A 20,280-nucleotide genomic window follows, 5' to 3' on the forward strand; every position below is an offset into this window, starting at 1 on the left:
TAATTCTGGACGTTCTAAGCAGGTAGTTGATAGAGTTGATGGATTTGGAAATGGAAGCCCTACTCAGTCGTGAAGTTCACCAGAGGACCTTAGGCCAGCCATTCTCTCTTTTCCAGAGAAGGATTAAATGGGATCTCCAACATATATGCTGCTCACAACTCCTCAATAAAATGACCTGGTACAAATGTGATAAATAACGCAACAGAGATGCAGACAAGCTCTTCCTACTATCCAACACTGATGTGTTTGAAAATGTCAAAATATAAAAGCCCAGTGCTTTTTTTTCCTAAAAGAAAAATTGTTTAGGGGTATTCTCATTTTCCTACTCATACTGAAATCCTGCCCCTCAATGAGGCCAAACTTAGATTCACAAAATGTTTACCCCTGCGTCCTTTCAGAAAAAAACACTGTAAAAGCCTAATAAACACAGTATTTCTTTTAGCCAGAGTGTTCTGCCTTATTGTACAAAACAGGCGGCAGATAAAATAAGTGAGTCCTGATATCGAAGACAAGTTTGCCAGTATTTATTACTCTGAAAGAACTTCCTTCTGATTTCTCCCTCTGCAGACACAAATGAAGAAGGTGCTAAAACATATAGCATTAATGTATAGTTTGTCTCTTTGACTCTTGTTTTTTGCTGCCTCTTCCTAGAGCCCAAGAAACAGCAGAATACTTGACAGAAGACTTGCTCCAGGTGAGGCGTGGGTCTGATCAGTGGGCATGTGCTTACCTGTACCTGCAGGCATGGAGAGAAAGAGTCCCTTGTCTTCATGTGTAATTTATTTGCTCTCTGCTTATGCCTGAGTCACAGGATAGTTTTGCTCTGGGTTTTTACCCACTCCCTGAAGAATGATCCAGATGTTCCAGTGGGAGAGATGACTTTTAAGCTTCAAAGAGCAACAAACATTACTGTTAGAGTGGGTCCCAGGAGATCTCAACAACTCAGAGCAAGGGGCAGATTTGAAAGCCGCTAGGGCAACTAATTTGCAAAAGAATGGTTTCATGTACACACAGGCACACACACACACACCTATTCTGTACCACAAAATCTGCACTTCTGTGATATTTCTAATGTCTGTAGTACTAAGCCTATGAGATAAAAGCAGGCTGCTAATAGACAGTAAGTTATGTAGAAGAAAGTATTCCACAGCAAACATATTCTTGCCTATTTGTGCTTCAATTTATTCATGGGGGTGCATTCTGCCATAACTAACCCAGGGTTGCAGAAGTTATTAGTATCCCTGGCCAGGAGCAGGAGAGTAAAGTAGTAAAGTAGAGTGAAACCAGGTCATGGAATCTGATCGCATCTCTTTCCATAGAATGTTAAGAGTTGCAAAGAGCCCTCATGGCAGAATCATGTGGCCTTGACCCATCCATCCTCTCCTTAAAGATCTCAAGCAAATGAGAGCCCACCACCAGTTAATCTAATATTTAAGGAGTCGCATAATTCAGAGTTCCCAGGAGCTGCCTTATACTGAGTCAGGCCTTTAGTCCATCTAGATGAGTACTGTCTACCCTGACTGCCGGAGGCTCTCCAGGGATTCAGGCAGGAGCTTTTCCCAGCCCTGCTGGGAGACACCCAGGATAGAACCTTGGACCTTCTGCATGCAAGGCAGATACTCTATGACTGTGCCACTGTCCTTCTCCAGGCATAATCGACAAGGTGTATTATAGAAGACTAGAGATGGACAACTGAGAGGCAGAAGAGCTGAATAGACAGGAATGGATGAAAGAATGGTGTGGTGCAGAACAACTCAGCTCTTTAAGTCCATTGGCAAACATTCACCCTTAATCTGAAGATCTAAACACATCATTTACTTGGGCACTCAAGCTTCCTCTTTCATTCTTGATCTGCGCACATGTTCCTATAAATGTGTGTATAGATTGTGTCTGTTTACTTAAATTAATTGTATAGTCTTTATGGGCTGCAAAACCTCTGTGACTTTGACAGTTCACCTGTAAGCAACCTCAGGGTGGGGTGCATACCATTGACAGGTCAGTGGGTGGTAGCCAACCAATTTTTACTCAGAGCAGACTGTTAACATTAGTTCCATTCATTTCAGTGTGTCTACCCTGCCTAAAAGTCGGTTGAATACCACCCTTTCTGTTTTCAAATATCTTTACTTTGTTGAGAGCCAGAAAAACTGAGAAATCAGAAACTCAAATGTTGTCCCTAATGCCAAAATCTGCATGGAATCTTGTGGAAGGTGAACAGAACAAGACACTTCCCTCTGCGGTGTTGCAGGAGATCTTGAAAGGAGAGAAACACTCTCAAACAGGGACAGATGCAGTGAGGGAATCTTTCCCCTCATTTTCTTTCACTCTCCTTTTTCCCAGATTGAACAGAGGATTGAACCAGCCAAGCGTGCTGCTCACAATGTCCAGAAGAGGCTCCTGGCTTGTCTCCAAGGCCAATATGGGGCAGACATGGACAAACGGGTGGTAAGAGCGTTTGCCTCTCTTCTTTCAGCGTCAAGTAAACCAATGGTTATATGGGAGTTCAGTGGTTGGCATACTTTTCTTTTTCCTTAAAAGTGACTTAGGGTCATAGCACAGAGGAAGAGGGTCTAACCCAGGAATAAGCAACCTGGTGCCCTTCAGGTGTCCTGGACTACAACTCCCATCAACCCCAGTTTGGCCACAAGGGTCTGGGATGGTGGAAGCTGCAGTCCAGCAACATTTGGAAGGCATCAGGTTGTCTTCCCTTGGTCTCTGGGTTGTGTTCACATTATTGCCTCCAAGCAGTGAAGTCTGCCTCCCCCCAGCCCCCGTGCATTTCACAGCTCTTCACATCAGCACAACTTCATTAGTGTCAGATTCATTTCTGTTTGTGTACACACCAGGGGTCGTTTTGGATAACGTTGTGTGAACACAGATTTAAAAACCCGCAGTGGAAACTCAGTGAATGCACAGTAAAGAGGGTGTGTGAACACAGCCCTTAATCTTTGCCCTGGGCCAGTTCCCCAATACAAATTCCTCTTTCTGCAGCTCATAGCTGCTTTGAATGATGGAGATTTTGGAATATGACTGCAGCACAGGGGCAAAGGGTAAGATCCTCCTGTCCACAGTACTACTGCCCCTGCCCTGACCCTAATTTCTACCTTACCTTCTATGGCTGTTTTATATGAAAAAGAAAGAAAGACATTGAGATTTCTAATCACAGATCTCCAAGTTTATTTAGACCTAGCAGTCTCTCTTGGGAATCCCCCAAAGGTTCATTCTGCTATCTTGATTCAAAATGGTATCCAGTTGTACCCAAACAGAGACGAAAACCTGCCCTTGATCTCAGGAACTATCTAAGAGAAATTGGTTGCCGTGTCTTAAGAGGTGTTTGAATGCATAGTGAATGGACAGGCAACTTTCCAATATATATATTTATATAGGCTGTGTCCACACACTAGGGCCTGAATGCACACGTGGGTTGATTTTAAAAACCCCTGCAGATCTAATTCAGCTAGCTCTGTAAGATTTTGTCTTTCATAGGAGGGGATGTAAACAGGCTTCCTTGATCTGTTCCAGGGCTGGGCATAAAATTTAATCTCTACAGGTATATCCAGATTGTTGGATGTTGTGTAACTTTCTGTTGATAACTGGCACTAAGTAACAACACATCCTATGATCTGTCATCTTTGGCTAGTGTTCCCTTTGTGGGTTTCGTAACATGTGTGCTTGTGCTCAGATATTTTTGTGGGGGTGGGGGCAGAGGGGTAGCAGCTCAGGCAAGACAGCCCTGTTCTTCCTTTCCACAATCATCTGCTTGCTTGCTTTTGCCTCTGGACTAAATCCCTAGTACAGTGGTACCTTTTTCTTTAACTTAATCCATTCTGGGAATCTGTTTGACTCCCTAAACCATTTGAAAACCAAGGTGCGGTTTCCAGTTGGCTGCAGGAGCTTCCTGCACTCAGACACTCGGCTTCCGGAAAACGTTCGCAAACCGGAACACTTACTTTCGGGTTTGCAGCATTTGGGAGCTGATTCATTCAGCATCTAAGCCATTCGGGAACCAAGGTACCACTGTACAACCCTCCGGAAAGGAACATGCAGATGTATGAGCAGGCAGTGACAGCTGCTGTTCCTTCAGCCCTTCCTTGCTGAGTTTTAGGCCTTGGCAAGTGCCTGGCACTGCCAACAACTGACACTAAACCTGTCTGTATCTCATCAAAGTAGTAGACATACATAGGATTACCCTATTTCAAGAAGTGAAAATCTGGACACAAAACTTTCTGAGTTTTTCCAGCTATTTTTATTGAAATTTGCCAAAATTCGCAATTTGCGTCTGGACACTGTTTCTGATGTCCAGTATTGGTTCTGCTGCTGCTCCCCAGTTACTGGAGCTTTTAAAATTTTGTTCCAAATTGGCATCATAGTACCACTGTGCCCACGTTGATAATAGGCAACTTGCTATTTCCCCCCTCCTAATTGCTTTCAATTGGCATTAAAGCAAGCTACTTAGCATCCTACGTTTTCTCCACCTTAAAAACAATATAGTGCACCCAATATTTGAACATTCCACTAAAGCAGTTTGTATTTTTTTATTAATTGATTTTTAGTTAGGTAAATAATGTGTTCTACCTGCTCCCATACCTGCATTTCAAGAATATTTTCATATTTTGTTTAAACTCTGTTTTCCTTTAAATTGGTCTGCTTCCTGTTTCCATCACTTCCAAGTACATTTTTCTTGACAACGAAACGGACCAGGCTGCAAACTACTTGATCTGGTCTAGCTAATTTCACCACCCCATTTACTTGTATGGGACATGGGGTAACTGCTGCAATTACGAATTATGAATTATACATTGGCAGGTGTTGGAGAACTTCACTCTGTTTCAGAAAAAGGCTGTGGATTTATCTTGTTTGCTCATTGCATCTTCTCACTTTCCAATTCTTTCTGCAGAAAAAATTGCCTTTGATGGCGCTATCGATGACCATGGCAGAAAGCTTCAAGGAGCTAGACACTGATTCCAGCCTTGGGTAAGAATCAGTGTGTTTTATAGATTAAGGTGCACACAAACTGTTGATCTGTAGAACATAAGCAAGCAACATATATCCCAAGTTGCTCACAGGAAAGATTATTATTATTATTATTATTATTATTATTATTATTTTATTTATTATTATTTATACCCCGCCCATCTGGCTGAGCTTCCCCAGTCACTCTGGGTGGCTTCCAATCAAGTCATAAAAACAATACAGCATTAAATATTAAAAATTTCCCTAAACAGGGCTGCCTTCAGATGTCTTTTAAAGAGAAGATAGCTGCTTATTTCCTTCACCATTATTGGATGCCATTATTTTGTCATGATGGTATGAAAAATCACCACCAAATCTAAATCAGGGATCTTCTCTGCAAGATAGAACTGTGTGTGTGTTTTTTAAATGCAGTGTATTTCTTAAAAGGCAATACCCTTTCTACTTAAAATATGGCTGACATTGATCTAGGAACCTTTCTGCAGAAGTAGAACAGCAAACTGAGGGGCTCCTGCATTGGTGTTATATCACGGACTGTGTTTGCACTGTCTGTTTACCATGCCTTGCTTTGGGTTATCGCTGTGTGCTTTAAGGTGCTTCTCAGGTATAAAATCTGCATTACACACCATTCAGCTGCTGGGCAATACCTCTGCACAGAAAATAGGGGTCAGCTTCAGTAAGGAACCCTGTCCTATGCCACATTTCCCCTCCCCCCCCCCCCCCCCCGTTTAACAGGCAATATATGTTATGCTGTTATCCCTTCCTTCTTCAGCTGTGCAACACTATAGACAGAATGGATGGCAGCCATCTTTGGGAACTGTGGTGTTAAACCCAAGTGGAGGGCAGGAGGGCACCTCATAGAAAAGGCACCAGGAAGAATGAGGGTCACTAGGTTATTCTAGATGACCTGCTTATTGAGCATCTATCCTGATTTGCTTGCCCAAAGCTTCTGTGAAGGTTAGGCAATGTACAGTCTTTGCTGAGCATCCGTTCTGATCTGTTTGCAAGGAGGTTATATTGACAATGAGCATTCATCCCGATTAGTTTGCATGGTGGTTATATGTCTTCTCAGTTATAACCATTCCTCCTACACCTTTCAGTCCGTTTCCGATACTTTCCTAACTGCAAGAAGTCCACTTTTTTCCTAATTGAAATTGTTTGCGCTTTAACCTGGTCTGCGCCTCGATTCCTCCCACAAAATATTGACAGTCTGGAGGCAACCACTGACTGATATTGTGCCACACAGGCTGATCTCCTGCTAGATCCATTTGATCTACCTTTCATCGGATAGGTGCAGCGTCAGCACTGAACACAAACCATGACAATCTGCAATGTGTGTTTTTGGGAAGGGCCATGGATGAGGCCCTGGTGCTCAGATTAAAGCCTGGATAAGTTCTATAACCCCCAAGTGCAATTATTCAGAACTGGGGCCAAACTAGATGGAACGGTAACTGGTTGCTTTTTTGTTTAGTAAATAGCTGCTGGGTATATAAAATGGCACCACAGTGGAGGGGGAAGAGAGGTTTTAACCCACTTTTTTTTTTTACTGCTAGTATATTGATGTTTTCACATACACAATAACATTTCCCTCCCACACCCTGCAAACTCCTTTACAGTGATGGTTTAGTTCTGCCAGATGGAGCCCCAGAGAGAGAAAAAGAGAGAGAGCTCACTGAGGACTCATACTACTCATTTATCAGGCCGTTGGAGAGGTATTGGCTCTGGTTATATACACTACTGTAACTCTTCTTCCTTCTTGGCTTACAGGAAAGCTCTAGAAATGAGTTGCTTCATTCAGACTATGCTAGCCAGGATCCTTGCTGAGTTTGAAATGGCCCTCGAGCGAGACGTCCTACAACCCCTCAATAAACTGAGCGAGGTATCCATCTCCCTCTGTTCTCATCTTCTGTTTTCCCTCTTTTCTGCCTGGTCTTCTGGTTGTTCCTTCTCTCCTCCCCCCTTACTGCTGCATGTAAAAAGCTGCCTCCAGATGGGTGTCTCCTGGCACTGACCAATCATCGCTCTTACACTGTAAGCCACAAGAAGAACTGCAATCCACTTTCCACATGCTTGGGAAGCTCAAGCTTTTTCTATGTGTACATTCTACCGTGTTGATCTGTCCAAACCAAGGGGAGTGATATAGCTGCTGGGAGTGAGGAAAGCAAAGATCCAGTTCCCCTTAATTGCCCATTTGAAGCTAAACACCATATTCGCTACAACCTTTACAGTGGTGACTGACATTTTTACTACCCATCAATTTTGAATAAGTACTAAAATGCTTTAAAAAGAAATTTGCATAGTGAAATGTAGGGATGAACAAATCTGCCAGTTTTGGTTTTTCACGTTTTCTCGATTTTCCATTTTTAAGTTCAGTTTTTCACATTTCCACACCACTTTGTGGTTTGTTTTTTTTAAAAAAAGCCCTCATGAACATCCATGAGCATTTTACTGTGACTTTCTCCTATTGTACACATTTTCTATGCCATTTCCCCTAATATACACATTTTTGCAGACCAATTTCCCTGTAATACTGTATTTATGTACATTATTTTCTAAATTATTTGCATTTTGATACCCTTTTATATGTAATAATGCTATTTTTTAAAAGTCATGAAGGGAGGAATCCTTTTCAGACCCTGCAGTTTTAGCAAGATGTTTAAAAGTTTCTGTCATATTTATTTCTTCATCTGTTAAAGATGAGCATGGTAGAGTATGAGCTCTATGGAATACTCTTTTATCTATTTAGGGAATTGTTATCATCCTCTTCAGCCAAAAAAAACTGGCATAGAAACTTAGGGTGGCTCCAGAGAATGTCAGTATTTTTCAAGTTTATGCTTTAGGTTTGTGCATTTAAAAAGTGGATTAAAGCACTGTGTTGCCCAAGCACAACAAATCCACTTAAAACAAAAAAAAAAAAACCACGGCATTTTTCCGGTGACTTCTGGTGTTTAGTGATAACCTGTGCAGCAAGGGGTGCCATTTTATTGTAAATGCATGCTGACTTGTGATAGTGACATATTGCGCAGGTGAGCCTAGCACAAGCCGACACACATTTACAAAAGTGACATATTGTGCAAGTGTGCCATGTTGTGGTCGGCTCACCTGCACTATGTGTCACTACTCACATCAAAGCCCTGCTTTGCATCTACACCTGTGGAGATTGCACTGCTCTTCCGTTCTGTAAAAAAATCAGGCTTTTTTTGCAATCTGGGAAAAGTTGGAGGAACAACAGGGGAAAACACAGGATGGCTATGATTGCCAATGTAGATGCACTTAGCACTAAAGGTTCTAAGGTGGAGTGTGGCTGGTGGGGGAAATGGAAGTGAATGAAGCACAGTGATTCCACATGTATGGAAGGGCTTCACCTCAGGGAAAGAGCACCTGCTTTTCATATAGAAGGTTCAAGGTTCAATCCCTTGCATCTTCAGATAGGACCAGGAAGGATGCCCGTTTGAAACCCTGGAGAGCTGTGGGCAATACTGAGCTAGATAGATGAACGATCTGACTTGGTATAATGCAGCTTCCTTTGTTCACAGTAAAGGCCTAGTGTGGAAGTACTGGTGGTAATTCCTAACCAACGGGCAAGTGCTACTGGTGTGTGACTCATCCTTCCCCATCCTCATCTCTTCCAGGAAGAGCTGCCCACCATCCTGAAGCACAAAAAGAACCTTCAGAAACATATTTCAGACTGGAATGCCATCAAGAGCCGGTACTGAGAGGGGGAGGGAAGGGGAGAGATGGCGCGGGAAAGCTTGACGAATTTGGCAAAAGAGATCCATTGGGATCTAGCTGCTTTTGCCCAAGAGCAGAAACAGGACTAAGTCCTTGGAATGTGGCCCTTCCTCAGCCACGGGCCCATCATCATGTTTGGGAAGTCATTTTCTGTTACATCAGCTCTGCTTTAAACATTCTCTGTGCTCTTCAAAGGCAGTGAAATAACTGAGTAACTTATTTGTAAAGGGGATTGTAGGCTGACACAGATGGTTCTGCACAGGGCCAGCTGATGAAGCTTCTGACTCTACTTTAGTCATCATCCTTTTTCTAAAACAACCAAACCAAAAAAGGAAAAAGCTGGGGAAGATGGGGACATGGGGGTGGCAGAAGCATCAGTCATTGTTAGATCAACATGGACACTGAACTGATATACACCCTATCCACTGAGCCTCTTGGGATTGTCGATCGGAAGGTCGGCAGTTCGAATCCTCACGACGAGGTGAGCTCCCGTTGCTCAGTCCCAGCTCCTGCCAACCTAGCAGTTTGAAAGCATACCAGCGCAAGTAGATAAATAGGTACCACTGTGGCAGGAAGGTAAACAGTGTTTCCGTGCATTCTGGCTTCTGTCACAATCCTCTGTGCACCCGTAGTGATTTAATCATCTTCGCCACATGACCTGGAAAGCTGTCTGTGGACAAGCGCTAGTTCCCTCGGCCTGAAACGAGATGAGCGTTGCACCCCATAGTCACCTTTGACTGGACTTAACCATCCAGGTGTCCTGAGAGCCAGTGTGGTGTAGTGGTAAAGAGCGGTAGACTCGTAATCTGGCGAACCAGGTTCACTTCCCTGCTCCTCCACATGCAGCTGCTGGGTGACCTTGGGCTAGTCATACTTCTTTGAAGTCTCTCAGCCCCACTCACCTCACAGAGTGTTTGTTGTTGGGGAGGAAGGGAAAGGAGAATGTTAGCTTCTTTGAGACTCCTTCGGGTAGTGATAAAGCGGGATATCAAATCCAAACTCCTCTTCTTCTTCTTTACCTTTTACCTTTTCCTACCCTAGCCATGTCTCTAATGGCTATCTCCACCTCTTTGCCCATTTAGCTGTGTGTTAACAAGTTAGTCTCCCCTCTGATGGGAGCCTGCACCACAGCACACACTGTTTTCCTTGCTGGTCTGTATAAAAACACACATACACAAAGACTCTGATCACATGCAGTGATACATACCTTTTTAGTTGTAAATGTTTTTATTTTCACATTCAGCAGCAAAGTACTTCATTGTGACTTCACTAAGGATTAAGCCAGAAGGAGAGTCACTGTGCTAGTTCTCTGGCTGTTGACTCACTGCTGCTAACCATTAGAGAGAGGGGAAGGGGTGTTGTAGTGTGGGGCAAGTCAGGTCAGTGTGAACGCACCAGCAGAGAACATCCAGCATTCCTGCTGGTGCGTTTACATCACACTGACCTCCCCGCTGCTTCACCCCTTTCCTTCCCAGTAAACAACAGTGACCCACCTGCCGGGAAGCTAACACAGCAGTTTCTTGATTAGCATGCTGTTTGAAACTGGGCTCACAGTTAAGCCTTCTCCTCATCAACCTTGAGCAGACGCCTACAACTTGAGGTTAGCTGCATGCATCAGACAGGTCATCAGTCTCTATGTCTAACACATTGTTGTATAATTTTTGAATGCCATCAACTCATCTCTTGCCTCTGGCTCTTCTTTGGGAATCTGAAGTCTGAACCAAGCTGCCAAGAACTCCAGCAATAATACCAGTGGTGCCGCTGGCCCAGGCCCATCATCTGCTGCCATCAAACTAGAAAATCTGAAGGAAGAGGAAGAAGAGATGAAGAGGAGGGTTGAACAGAGTAAGGTGGGTGTGAAATGTGGCTGGGGAGCTGGGGATTGACATTCTCCTTCTCAGTTAGAAGGAAGCATGTTTGTATAGGAAATGCCCAAAGATGAGGGGTGGAGAGAGAAATATGACAAGAGTGTTGGTGCAGACATGACCATGCAGAACTCCCATTGATTGCGCTATACTGTGCTGTGGGTCATTGTTTAGATCCCACAAAGGAGATCCAAATGGCAAACTAGAGCAGTTGTTGATATTGGTGGAGGAGAAATTTGATTTGGTTCACATTTAAAAGCGAACCTCCCCAATTTACACTTTCTGAAACAATGCACAAACTGAAACACTGCCATTTTTTCAAATTTTGCCTTTCTCTGAATTTTGCAGTGCCGTTCTCCAATCAAGCAATGTATATAAAAATGCATGTACTCAAGTAAAGTGTTCATAAAAATGTTCATGTTCATGAAAATGGAAAACAAAAATGCATTATAGTAAGGAAATTTGTTCTGCAAAAATGTGTCTGTTCAGTGAAATAGCATATGAAAATGTATATATTTGAGACATTTGCACCAAAATGTTGAAGAGGATGTTTCTTTTAAAAATCACAAACTGATGTGGAAAATGCAGAGGACCGAAGTTAAGCATGGAAAAATGAGAAGCCAAGAGAAACCGAAACTGACAGATTCACCTATCCCTAGTTATTGATGTGATTATTATCCCAGAAGCTGCATGAGATTTAGAGTGGAGTCAGTGTGTGCCAAGTCACATTGCGTCATATTCTTCCTACTTAATAAGGTATTCAGGACCTTGCAATATTTACCAGGTTGGAGTAGGAGGTATAGACACACAGCCTAATGATTTCTTAGATCCCATTTGTAGATATTTTTGTTTCCTGATATATATTTATGCTGTGTATCCTGGAAACAGGCCACCACTAGGGAAGAGGGAGAGAGCCATTTTAGTTCACATGTTAATATGAATCCACCTAATGCACACTTCCTGAAATTATTTGTGAACCAAAACACAGCTATCCTTTGAAAACCACACTTCTCAAATTTTTGCAAGGCAGTTCTCCAACCAGATAACATTTCCAACTAGGCATATATTAGGGGGAAGTGTCCATTAAAATGCATATGCTGGTGAAAGGAACTTACAATAATGTCTTATATTACATAGATTTGCCTGCTAAATTGTGTATATAAGACAACAATGCATATGTAAAATGTTGAATAATAATAATAATAATAAATTTATTTATTTGTACCCCATCCATCTGGCTGGGTTTCCCCAGCCACTCTGGGTGGCTTCCAAAAAGATTAAAAATACACAAAGACTTTCTGCAAAACGAGGCAGAAATGTAGAGAACCGAGAATGGAAAAATGAGAAACTGACAGTCACTGAACTGACAGATTCATAGATCTCTAGTCACCATCTAACTGTGTCACGGTGAGGATATTGCAGGCAGCTGGGATGGTGCAGTTAACAGGAAAGGAGGCTGGTATATTTCTGTGGTTTGCTCTTTGTGAAGGGAACAAAGTACAGTGCTTCCCCCATCTCATTTTCTAGGATGAGTACATGGCAGACCTATATCACTTTTCAACCAAGGAAGACAGCTATGCTAAGTACTTTATCAAAGTAAGTCAGTTCCCTTATCTCTCTTTTTCCTTTGCTCCATCCTTCATTGTAAGATGCATACCTTTGGATAACTCTCAAAGTCTAAAGAGGCATTTTGTTGGAGTTCTTTAATTGCACCTCTCAATTTTCTTCTTCCTGTTTTGTGAATGTATATTTTCCTTCCACAACTACTTCCCTTTGCTCTGTTTCCCCCAATCCAAATCAGGGACTTCTGCAACTATCAGAAGACAAAAATTATGCTGGGGAAGGATGCTGTTTTCTGAGACCTCCCCCCCCCTCAAATGTCTAGCTTGGTCTTCCCTTAAGACCTATCCCCCACAGTCATCTCTGCATCTCTGTAGAGAAACCCACCATCATTATCATAGAATCATAGAATCATAGAGTTGGAATAGACCACAAGGGCCATCGAGTCCAACCCCCTGGCAAGCAGGAAACACTATCAGAGCACTCCTGACATATGGTTGTCAAGCCTCTGCTTAAAGACCTCCAAAGAAGGAGACTCCACCACACTCCTTGGCAGCAAATTCCACTGTCGAACAGCTCTTACTGTCAGGAAGTTCTTCCTAATGTTTAGGTAGAATCTTCTTTCTTGTAGTTTGGATCCATTGCTCCGTGTCCGCTTCTCTGGAGCAGCAGAAAACAACCTTTCTCCCTCCTCTATGTGACATCCTTTTATATATTTGAACATGGCTATCATATCACCCCTTAACCTCCTCTTCTCCAGGCTAAACATGCCCAGCTCCCTTAGCCGTTCCTCATAAGGCATCGTTTCCAGGCCTTTGACCATTTTGGTTGCCCTCCTCTGGACACGTTCCAGTTTGTCAGTGTCCTTCTTGAACTGTGGTGCCCAGAACTGGACACAATACTCCAGGTGAGGTCTGACCAGAGCAGAATACAGTGGCACTATTACTTCCCTTGATCTAGATGCTATACTCCTATTGATGCAGCCCAGAATTGCATTGGCTTTTTTAGCTGCCGCGTCACACTGTTGGCTCATGTCAAGTTCGTGGTCAACCAAGACTCCTAGATCCTTTTCACATGTACTGCTCTCATCACCTCCCTAATTCCTCTTTACTCTTTCCAGGACAGGGATGGGAATTCTGTAGCCCTCCAGATGTTGCTGAGCTTCCATCAGCCCCAGCCAACATGGCCATTGGTCAGAGATGATGGGAGTTGAAGTCCAGCAACATCTGGAGGGCTACAGAATTTCCTGTGCCAATGCTACAGGTTTAATAGGACTTGCAGAAGAAAAACACCATTCAGGGGAAAAATACATGTGCATTTATTTTTCTGTCTGACAGTTGATGGAAATTCAAGCAGAGTATCACCGGAAGTCCCTGGAATCTCTGGATACTACTTTGGCAGAGGTGAAAGAGACTCACAACCAGCCAGGTATTAGTTGAGCTGCGTCTTTTTATTTGCCACATTGGAGATAAGTTTGTTCATTCTGGGTCACCTAGAGCTTGGGGGATGCAGTTTATTGTTGCTGTCTTGTTGGTAGTTCCCCCTGTATGTACATCACTGTATTTTATTGTGTTCCCGAATGTCTACACGTAGTGTAGCTTCCCAGTGTGACACTACGTACATAGCTCTTTGCAAGTGGGGCCCCTGCTATTGCTTACTGAGAGATACATTCATTAGTCATTTTCAGGGCAGCTTTAGTGATGTTAGCCAGGGACATGGGAAAGACAACAGGTAACATGCAAAGCACAAATTCTGAAGCGCCTCTGACGCTACAGTGCTGCTATTTTTGTAGCTGGACAGTGAGATTGGTACTTTTTCAAATTTATTTTGTATTGCATGTTGCTGTATTTCTTATACACCACTCTGAAAACGTCAGTTGAAAGCTGGCCTAAAAAGATAGACAACAAACAAAGAGTCTCTGAGACTCACTAGGACCGAAAGAGTTGATTCTGCAGAGCAGTGTGTCTATATTTGTCCCTGAAATAGATTTTTTAAAACCCCACTTCCTGTGAGGGAAAATGACACACCAAGAAGAGGGTTAGGCAAAAAATTCTGCTGCTTACGTAGACCAGAGCTGAGAAGCAGGGCCGGCCCAACAATTAGACAGAGTGAGGTGACGGTGTCAGGCAGTTGTGGGTGTCGTGAAAGCAGAGCAAAGTGTTAATTGTTTCATTTATTGTATTTTTACCACCAGGGAGATTTTCTGCTTTAGACACCCAAAGAACTTGGTTGGCTGTGAGTTCTAATATGTAACTTGGCTTGGGTGTGTGGAGACAGAGCATCATTTGCTGCTGGCCTCAGGCAGCAAAATGCCTTTGCTCTACCTGGGGTCCTCAGGAGCTTTTGGTATGGACCACTGCTGGGCTGAGTTGGCTCCTGAAAACCAGGCTCAGCAGTTGGATGGTGATGAACTTTGGAAACTTCCCATCCCGTATGCACAGTGGGCTTTATTCTCTCCCTCTCCCTTCCTTCCTGCTGTTTTTCAGACTCCCCATTCCCAAGAGATGCAGCTGTGGTGGGGGTGTATGGGATGCCACTAGAGACTCACCTGAAGGCTTCTGGGCGGGAGATTGCCGTCCCCATTGAAGCTTGTGTCATGATGCTGCTGGCATCGGGGATGAAGGAAGAGGTAGGTGTCACTCACTTGCCCAGCCCTTCTTTTGCCACCAATTTCCTTGCCTCACCTTTCTTCCACTCTGCAGGGGCTCTTCCGGTTGGCAGCTGGAGCATCTGTGCTGAAGAAGTTAAAGTACAGCCTTGCCTGTGGCTCAGGTGTCCTGGGTGAATTCTATGCAGATCCTCATGCTGTGGCAGGTAGGATATTAAATTAATGCAGGGCTGGGGAACCTGTGGCCCTCCAGATCTTGTTGGACGCCATCTTCTGTTAGTCCTAGCTAGTACCACCCAGTGGTCAGGAGTTTCATTAGGAGTTGGAGTGCAACAACATCTAGAGGTCCACAGATTTCCCCAGCCCTAATTAGAGGTATCAGATAATTAAGCAGCAGGGAGTATCATGATCCGGGAGAGAGGGAGAGGCATGTTCTACCTCTAAAACAGCATCTCTTTGCTTCCATCTCAGGTGCACTGAAATGTTACCTGCGAGAGCTGCCCCAGCCCTTGATGACCTTTGAACTCTATGATGATTGGCTTAAAACTGCAAGGTACATTGGGACTAGGAAGATGGGCTGCCTTCTTACAGCTCACACAGTTTGTTATTTCACCTCAATGCTAAGATTAGGTTAACTTGACTAGCAATGGAAATTGCTTGTATTATTGCCTACTCTGGGAATGACTGAAACCTGTTGCAAATGCTACTAGAAATTAAAATTGCATGTGTCAGGGTGCACACAGAGTTGAAGAGGGTCTCATTACAAAACTAGCAAGGTAGGGGGGAGTTAAGAAGGATGGCCCATTCCAGCTGGGTTTTTAAAAAACACCATGAAAAGTGTTATGATTAGTAACATACTGGGCTTAAGGCAGAGTTAGCCAACATGGAACCCTGTGGATGTTTCTGGCCCAGATTTCCCACAATCCCTGACTATAGGGTTTGCTACTCCTGGCTCGAGTGCACAATCACCTCAGCATAAATCCCTTTGGAAAAAGTGAGACTTAGTTCTAGGGCCAAAGTAGATGAAATGTAGAAGATCTGCCACTGGCTGTCCCAGAAAATCAAGTTCAGAGCATTGGCACTGGGGTGAAGTCTCTAAAAGCTATTTTCCCCATCTCAATTCCCACCTAAAGCTGTTGTCTGCCTCAATGAAGTAAACTACATGTTCTTTTTCCCCAGAGGAGAAAACAGCAGCTTGAGGTTGGGGATGGGGGATTTAATTTAGTTGATATGAAAGGAAAGTGGGTTTAACACTGTCCTCCAGCCCCACAGCTCCCATCAAATTTGGAGTTCTCAGCCACTCTGCCTTAAAATAAAAATACAAATGTCAGGAAATGCTTGTGCTGATCTTCTGCATCTTAAGTAGTTTGGTCCCAAGTAAATACTCATTGGGTATTATGTCTCTCAGGAACTAGGGGAAATGAGTTCTTTCCCCCAAAAAGTGATGTTGGACTGCCAGCTGAAATACCAGGTGGCGCAATAGTTAGAATGATGGCCTTTAACCCCCAAAGCACATTACTTCCCCCAAAGAATTCTGGGAACTGTAGTTTCCCCAACGAAAGAGCTACAGTTCCAGCAGCTTTAACAAACTGCAGCTCCTACGATTCTTTGGAGGCAGTCATGTGCTTTAAAAGTGCTTGAAATGGATGGTTTAGATCTGCCCTTGATCTGGGAAACCTTAGCTCTGATCCCTGATCAAGCCATAAGGCTAGCTGCAGGACCTTCGACCTGTTGCTATCACTCACACCCTAACCTACAATACAGGGCTGTTGTGAATTTAAACAGAGTAGTCCCATCCAGGGTTGCCACTCTGAGCTGATAGGAAGAAGGATAGGATTTACACATGTGGAGCTGGAGCAGCAGACTGGCAGCCAGACAGTGATTGAAATGCCCCTGGACATGAGAAAATAAAGTTAAGACTCCATATAAGCAATGATCATAGTAGATGGGTCCCTTTGCTTTTGAAGCTTGTTGTAGCCCTCCTCACCTCTCCCTTTCAGTATCAAAGAGCCAGAGAATCGACTGGAGCATCTTCGGGACACTTGCAGCCGTCTCCCCAAGGACAACTACAACAACATGAGGTGTGGCACACCTGTTAGTATTTAGGGGCTTTAAGATGGAGCTTGGTAGGTGGCGCTTATACCATCAGTGTCTCTCGGTGCTGCAAAAAGCCTGTTGCATTTCTGTTGTTACTCAACAGACAGGCAAAAGAGCCCCACTTGAAATGTCAAGGCAGTGGTTTTCCTGGTTTTCACTACAGTACTTGCCTTTTCCCAACAGGTATCTGATTCGTTTTTTAGCCAAGCTGGCTGAACAGCAGGAAGTGAATAAGATGACCCCCAGCAACATTGCCATTGTCCTAGGGCCCAACCTGTTGTGGCCCCAACAGACTGAAGGGTAACTGTATAAAACTGCCAGAATACATTCTCCGCTGGGGTATAGGGGAGGGGAAGTGAGGGGCAGATGGGGTTCGTCAACCTGGGAAGGTAGCCCATCTAGGAGAAGGAAAACTCTGATCCTAAACCTCCGCTGCCTTGCGGGACATCTTCGGGAGAAGAAAAGGCTGAGGAGTAAACCCTACACAAATCCAGACTGAAGTCCCCAAGGCAGTTGGATGGCGCCTTGTAGGCCTCCTTCCGGCAACACCTGCAGCCAAGCTCATGCCAAACATATTGCTCTGCTTTCCTTTGGACCGCATCAGTGAGTCCAGTGTGTGTGTGTGTGTGTGTGTGTGTGTGTGTGTGTGTGTGTTATTGTCTGGGTAACCCAGGACCTCCAACACATTGCCCAGGCTTGCACTCTGGGGAGGTCACTTTGGCAGCAGTTTTACTTCAACCCTGGAGGCACACTCCATTGTCTCTTGTGACAGACAGATGCCAACAACATCATTCTCCACTTTTTGGTTTAGCATGTATTCACTAATTGAACTCTTTAGACATATACATGTATCAGTTGTAATTGAGAATGGTGCTGTGTACACCCACCAGAGCCTTATCGTACCAAGAATTCCAGAGGCCATCCAAGGCAGCTTATCCAAAACTTGAAAATGTCTAGAATACATGTGGAGAACTGCTGACCCTCAGGTCTAATTAGGCCCCACAGGCTTTCCCATTTGGTCCATGGTGCTGTTTTTACTAAGCCCAGCCTACCTGCCCCATGCCAGAAGTCACACCTGTCCCCAGTTATGGGACAGTAAAAAGACGTGGCAAAGTGGGGTTTGCAGACACTGCCAATCAGCTGACCAGCAGTGCCTGCAAACTCCTGCCTGACAGCACACCTTCAGAGTCTGTTTGCAGACTTTGTTTCAAATCACATATGCAAAGAGACATTTTCCCTTCCTGTTTGCAAGACTGGTTTGAATGCAAACAGGTCCTTTTATGGTTAGCTGTCAGTGTCAATCACTAGGTTGGCTCTGAGAGTGAGCTCCTTTTAAGCTGTCCCCTGGCATTATTATGTATAGACCTCAGGTGATTAACCAGTAGATGGACTTGTGGGAGATGGGGGAGGTAAGGATCCCTTCCATCAGCCAGATCCAGTTTCTCCCCTGTGATCTCAAAGGTGACATTTTCCTTGTCACTACAACAGACTGATGGGAGAAGTCCAACCTGTGGAATGTCTGCTTTCCTCTGAGGTTCTGGGAAAAACTGAAGACTTGTCCCAGCTAGGATGTGGCAAGCCTAGAAGTAACTTTCAGTTATGTTATGTCCTTTCCTTCTCCTCAAATGGAGGAAAAAACAGGTTGCGATGCCCTAACAGAAGGGAAAACACTCTGTCTGGTTCCTCCGTGAACTTTGAAGAGCTGATATCTTAATTAAAACAGTCCTAGATTTGTCACCTCTAGCCTTTAAAAAGCCTTGTATAACTTTTATGAGCTGCACGGAAAGAGGAATTTCACTGACTTCACTCTCTCCCATCAGAAACTGTAGAGGAAAAGTTAGGATGAACAGCCTTTGCTTAACATAGTTCTTGTTGCTGTCTCCCCCAGGTGCCAGGTGCAACTAGATATGGCTTCTGTATCCTCCATCCAAGTTGTGGGAGTTGTGGAACCCCTGATACAAAATGCTGACATCCTCTTCCCAGGAGGTAGTCCATCATCTGTTGGCCTGAATTTTTCTTTACCCTGGTGAGGAGCTGCATTACAGCTTCCATCATCCCTGACCACTGGCTGACCATGATGGTGGGAGCTGGAGTCCAGCAACATCCAGAGGGTCACGGGTTCCTTGTCCCTGCCCTCATAGAACTGGCCAAGTCTAGGAATACAATTATATGATCTTAACCCCTTCATGCATTAACTCGCCCTCAGCTTGGTGGTTATGTTTGACTGCAATCCCACCAAAAATACATAAATAACCACCTAGTTATAAGGAACTCTTGGCCAGGGCATCTCCTGTTGTCTATGAGCGAACCGCATCCCCTGGATCATAAAGATCATGAGCCATAAGAGATGGAAGATAGCAAAAATTGAAATTCCTCCTGCAAGGGAAGACTACAACATTTCATAATGGGTATGATTCAGTACTTCAGATCGTCTCAATAACTTTGTCTTTCTCCCCTTTTTTAAAGATATTGACTTTGATGTCTCTGGCCTGTTCACTCCCCCATCAGACATTAAAGACAGAGATGTCTCCGCAGCAGAAGAACCCGCATCTTTGCTTCTCTCTGCTGAACCAGCTTCACCACGGCCCGGAGAAAGGCAAGTAGTATAAGCATATGTTTTGTCACAGTTTTTCCTGGAACTGTGAGATACGTTTGTTTATATAGAGCCACCCAGGCACAAAGTGCTTTACAAAGATCTGGCAGGTCTCTACTTCAAGGAGCCTACCATTCTATGATATAGAAGCAGCTTTAGTAACACAACGAAGCATTAATCATGCTCTGGCTCCAACCTGTCAATGCCCTACCCTCTGCTAGATTTAGTAAGCCAGGAGGGACAGGGGTCAAGAAGGCATGCGGTTGGGCATATAGCTCTTGAAACACACAGCCCATCTAGCCTGGTGCTAGACTGAGTACCCAGGTGGACACAGCTGAGTTTGGTTGGAGCCATTCAGCTCACCCAACCAAGTCTTAATAATACATGCCAACCCCTTCATCCATGATCAAGCTGTGGATGAGCATCGTCTTATTATGGATTGACATGGCATCCAGTAACAGCACCACCAAACTAGAGGGCTCAACATAAAGAGAAGCCTATAGTGGAAGAGTTTGCTCAGCTGCTCAAATCCGTTTGAGAAATCCAGCCTACACACACACACTCGTGTCTTTTTTAGCCAAGAGATCAGACTACAAACAGCTTACAAGCCTTTTACCAACTGACAGGAAAAATTTTGAGGCGACCCCTGGAACAGTACTCTCAAAGGTGACCCAACCTTCTACTGAAGCTGCAGTCTCTTTGCCTACTCCTGTTCCTGCTGAGGATGCTTCGAGGAAGTGTAAGTCTTGTTCTTATGGGTGCTTCTGTAGGAACTGTTTGCTCCAGAATAAGCTCTGTCAGCTTGTGCAGCTCTTCTGGGGAATCCAAATGACATTGTTCTCAAACACACTTGGCAT

General features: G+C 44.1%; 1 protein-coding gene across 1 annotated transcript in view; it reads left to right on the forward strand.

The window, feature by feature from the left end:
* SH3BP1 (SH3 domain binding protein 1) overlaps nucleotides 1-20,280 on the forward strand; it is a 34,563-nt gene that overhangs the window by 10,573 nt on the left and 3,710 nt on the right. Inside the window, exons 2-17 of the mRNA XM_080971700.1 lie at nucleotides 652-694; nucleotides 2,338-2,442; nucleotides 4,895-4,971; nucleotides 6,736-6,847; nucleotides 8,601-8,677; nucleotides 10,415-10,550; nucleotides 12,093-12,161; nucleotides 13,463-13,553; nucleotides 14,612-14,754; nucleotides 14,828-14,939; nucleotides 15,205-15,286; nucleotides 16,734-16,814; nucleotides 17,014-17,130; nucleotides 18,719-18,816; nucleotides 19,297-19,426; nucleotides 20,050-20,162. Of these exons, the coding sequence (XP_080827826.1) occupies nucleotides 652-694; nucleotides 2,338-2,442; nucleotides 4,895-4,971; nucleotides 6,736-6,847; nucleotides 8,601-8,677; nucleotides 10,415-10,550; nucleotides 12,093-12,161; nucleotides 13,463-13,553; nucleotides 14,612-14,754; nucleotides 14,828-14,939; nucleotides 15,205-15,286; nucleotides 16,734-16,814; nucleotides 17,014-17,130; nucleotides 18,719-18,816; nucleotides 19,297-19,426; nucleotides 20,050-20,162 (1,586 nt within the window). The remainder of the gene's footprint in view (nucleotides 1-651; nucleotides 695-2,337; nucleotides 2,443-4,894; nucleotides 4,972-6,735; nucleotides 6,848-8,600; nucleotides 8,678-10,414; nucleotides 10,551-12,092; nucleotides 12,162-13,462; nucleotides 13,554-14,611; nucleotides 14,755-14,827; nucleotides 14,940-15,204; nucleotides 15,287-16,733; nucleotides 16,815-17,013; nucleotides 17,131-18,718; nucleotides 18,817-19,296; nucleotides 19,427-20,049; nucleotides 20,163-20,280) is intronic.

The sequence above is a fragment of the Podarcis pityusensis genome (genome assembly GCF_964106645.2).
Source record: "Podarcis pityusensis genome assembly, chromosome: 10".
Lineage (NCBI taxonomy): Eukaryota > Metazoa > Chordata > Lepidosauria > Squamata > Lacertidae > Podarcis > Podarcis pityusensis.